General features: G+C 43.0%; 1 protein-coding gene across 1 annotated transcript in view; it reads right to left on the bottom strand.

Moving 5' to 3' along the window:
- Positions 1–1943: 1943 nt before the first annotated feature.
- The window catches only part of MTFMT (mitochondrial methionyl-tRNA formyltransferase), a 9658-nt gene continuing 8171 nt past the window's right edge, over positions 1944–3430 (bottom strand). The window contains exon 9 of the mRNA XM_019533813.1: positions 1944–2373. Coding sequence (XP_019389358.1) covers positions 2173–2373 — 201 coding nt within the window. The 3' untranslated portion in view covers positions 1944–2172. The remainder of the gene's footprint in view (positions 2374–3430) is intronic.

The raw sequence follows: 3430 nt of genomic DNA, 5'->3' as shown, positions 1-3430 counted from the left end.
GCTGCAAGTGCTACCTCAAGGCATGTAGAAAAAGCATTTAAAGCTGCGTCTATGTCCAAACTGCCGATTATCTGAATCAGCATTGAATGTTCAGATTCAGATTCAGCTGAGTTGAATTGGGGACAGTGAACCGAATCAACGAATCGAATCACTGTCCTCAATTCAGGCCGAATCCGAATCAAATAGGGCCCGTTTCGCAAACCCTTGGTATCCACATTGCAAAAAAGACTTGGAAGATTTGAAGAAGGTACAAAAGAGCAACAGAAAAGTGATCCACAGGCTGGGACAAATGCTTTACAATGAAAAGATGTAAGGGACCTTAGCTTGAAAAAGAGATGATCAAGGGATGACCTGGTTAGACTCAGAGGGTTTAAACTTCTCCAGGGGAACGGAGTTGGAGGTAGAAAGAGATCCTGGGTGTTAATAGACTCTTTAATGAATAAGGTTTATAGAAGAACTAGTGGCTGGAACTCAAACTGGAAATAAGGCATAAAGTTTGACCTTTTCCAAAGATTAAACAGCTTCACCTATGATAGCACTTGGGAGTGGGTTTCACCATCTTTACATGGCTTCAAAAGGCTAGGCATCTTTTTGGTGATTTCCTAGCCAAATACAAGTTATTGGGCTCAAAACAGGGTTAACAGGCTAGAGTTTAAGGGCCATAAGGGGAAAGACTAGATGATCTAATGCTTTCTTCTGGCCTTAGCCTCTAGGTCAGTGATTCTCAACTAGGGTGGCCCAGCACTGGTTAGTACAGTTAGGTTTACAAACATGATTCACAAGATAAACTCAGAGACTTAAAAAATAAATCAATGGCTGTGCCCTTTCTGAGTTCTCTGCAAGAGAAAGATTGCTCTATTTTTTTTTGCCTACAGAAAAAGAGTGAAAACTAAGAGCTGACACATTCCAAAGGGTGCCTCAAATCTAAAAAGGTTGAGAAACACTGCTCTAGGTACTATAGCAAATACTGAATATCTGAAGGCTGATCTATCCATCCATCTATCTAAATGGCTTAGTCCATCTGTCGGTGTGTCTGTCTGTGCATAACGCTCTTTAAATACAAATAGCTTGAAAACTGTAAGATCAGAATATTTGTGTCTTCAGATAAATGTCTTTGCTAAACTTTAGCATTTGTTTAGTGACCACATCAGTATGATCCCAACTTCCAGAATTGGGAAAAAAAAGTCAGGAGCCAGGGCTGTTTCAACTGAGCTCCTCCCAGGAGGACACCGGCAGCTCAGCGCAGCAGGGAGGGCAGAGGGAGGGGCCAGCTGAGGAAAAGCGGGAGCCAGAAGTGTGAGGCAGTGGGTGAGCTCCAAATAGGGCAGGAGGTGCCGGGGGGCAGCATGGAGGAAGCTCTGGGGCATGGGCGGCTGCTGTAAGGCGCGGAGCTTGCCTGCCCTTGCTCTTGCCCAGCAAAGAGGTGCGCAGGTGGCAGCCGTGCGCACTGGATGAGAGCAAGTGCAGGAACGGATTGGTACCTTCAAATGTTCAGCCTATTTGGTTAAGTTCTATAAATATTTAATTTATTTAAAAAATATAAAAAGTAAAATCTGTTTGTTTTTGTTATCTGAAATTCATCTGTCATTCTTGACGGATAATTTGCTAGTTTTAGATAATGGAGGAGCATACTGACAATTTCAAGAGAATGGTCATGTACAGAATTTGCTGGCAAATGTCCCGCTAAAGAAATACTACAAAGCTCTGCCTGGTACCACATGGCTACCCTGCATCTTTGCACAGATAAATACTTGAACCTAATGGGATTTTAGGAAAATTGTTTCTTTCATAGAAACAGGATCTTGCAACTGGTGAAGCATTTCAACACTGTTTCCTGTATGATTTAATGGAAAAATCTGCTCTAAGTGTCTCAGAAAGGTGAAATTAACAAAACATTGATTTACCCTTTGAAGTCACACTAAAAACCCCAAACTTCAACTTTAAAAATTATGTATAAAAAGAATTTATTGTCCAAAGGTAAATAAAAAGATCAATTCATAGTCTTCACTATTTACAGACTTACGTTTCTTCTCTTAAGGAAGTAGTACTTTGGAAAAAAAGGTTTTGAGGAAATCTTCACTGCTACCAAGATCAGCTATTCAGTTTTGCTTATAATAATAAAATAAAATATTTATTAATTTACAGGTGCCCTGCTCAATGATTTTCATGCTGTTAGTGTGTTATAGTGTTCACCACCATTTCCTTTCTTCCTGAAGCTTTCTTTGTTGTGTTAAGCTTGAGCGTTTGAAATCTGCAATCCTCAAGAAACAGTTCTGAATTCCGCCGGAACCACAGATGCAAGTATCCATTATAGAAGTCAATAGCTGTAAGCTTCTTGTTCTTTATGACAGTTTTGACTCCAACCCAGCCTTCCTAGGAAGGGAAATAAAAGATGTACACTGTTTCTTCCAAACTACTAAAAGCCAACATATTTAGAAATGTATTAATTTAGGAATGCACTAATTTAAATGCTACAAAACACTGAAGTTGTTCAGTTTAAAAAAAGTTTACATTATCTGAATCAACCTTTGACTTGTAAATTAAAATCCTGTTACCAGACACAGCAAAAGTACTTTAATCTACAACATAAAAAGTTTTATTTGGCTGTCACAGGGTGGGGTTCCTAGGGACAGCCGTGATGCCCCTAGGGCCCTGTAACCATGCCAGCTTCACCCTATGGGTGCCTTCTATTCTCACCTGCCAAGTCTCAATGGGTAAGAAAGATAATAGATGGTAGATAGGGAGGCTGCCCTCAAGGTGCTATGCAGTCACAGTCCTGGTGGACCCCACTAAACTGTGTGGGTTCTTAGACCCCTTGCTGGGTCCCTCTCTAAGTAAGTGCCTTATGGGACACCCCAAGCCTTATGGGCTACATGCATGGCGCAAAAACCACCCCTTTATCATGCTCCATGCCTAGCAGATGGTATGCAGATGTTGTCTCGTGATGAGGCCTCAGCTTAGTTCGGCCTCAGTAACTGTGCCCTCTGGCGCTAGGGTCTCCTCCCCCCATTGCTGCGCTCTCTGGTGCTGGGGCTCTGCACGGTAGTGTGCCCCAGTGAGGTCGCCTTCTCCCCAACAGCCTCATCCCAGTCCACCAAATTAAAAAGCAACAACATAAATATGATCCCCTGAGCTATAACATAACAGCAACCATAACCCTGGATACTTTATAGTCTCACCAGGAGCAGCACAGGCACCCAAGTGTATGTGGAGCTTTTCTACATGAACTCTACTCCCCCTGGCAGCTGCCAAGGCCCTAACTGCCTTCAGTCCCAGCCCTGGGGCTTATATAGGATAGTTGGAGAAGCGCTGAGGTCCCGGAGGGGAGGGGAGCCAGGTGTCCAAGAAGAGTGGTCGCTCCTTAAGGAGATGATCCTCCAAGCCCAAAGGAAGGTAATCCCAACGAGGATCAAAGGGAGCAGGAGAGCAC

This window comes from Crocodylus porosus, unplaced genomic scaffold (assembly GCF_001723895.1).
Source record: "Crocodylus porosus isolate Cpor-Errol unplaced genomic scaffold, CroPor_comp1, whole genome shotgun sequence".
Taxonomy (NCBI): domain Eukaryota; kingdom Metazoa; phylum Chordata; order Crocodylia; family Crocodylidae; genus Crocodylus; species Crocodylus porosus.
This window is presented reverse-complemented; position numbering and strand designations above follow the sequence as displayed.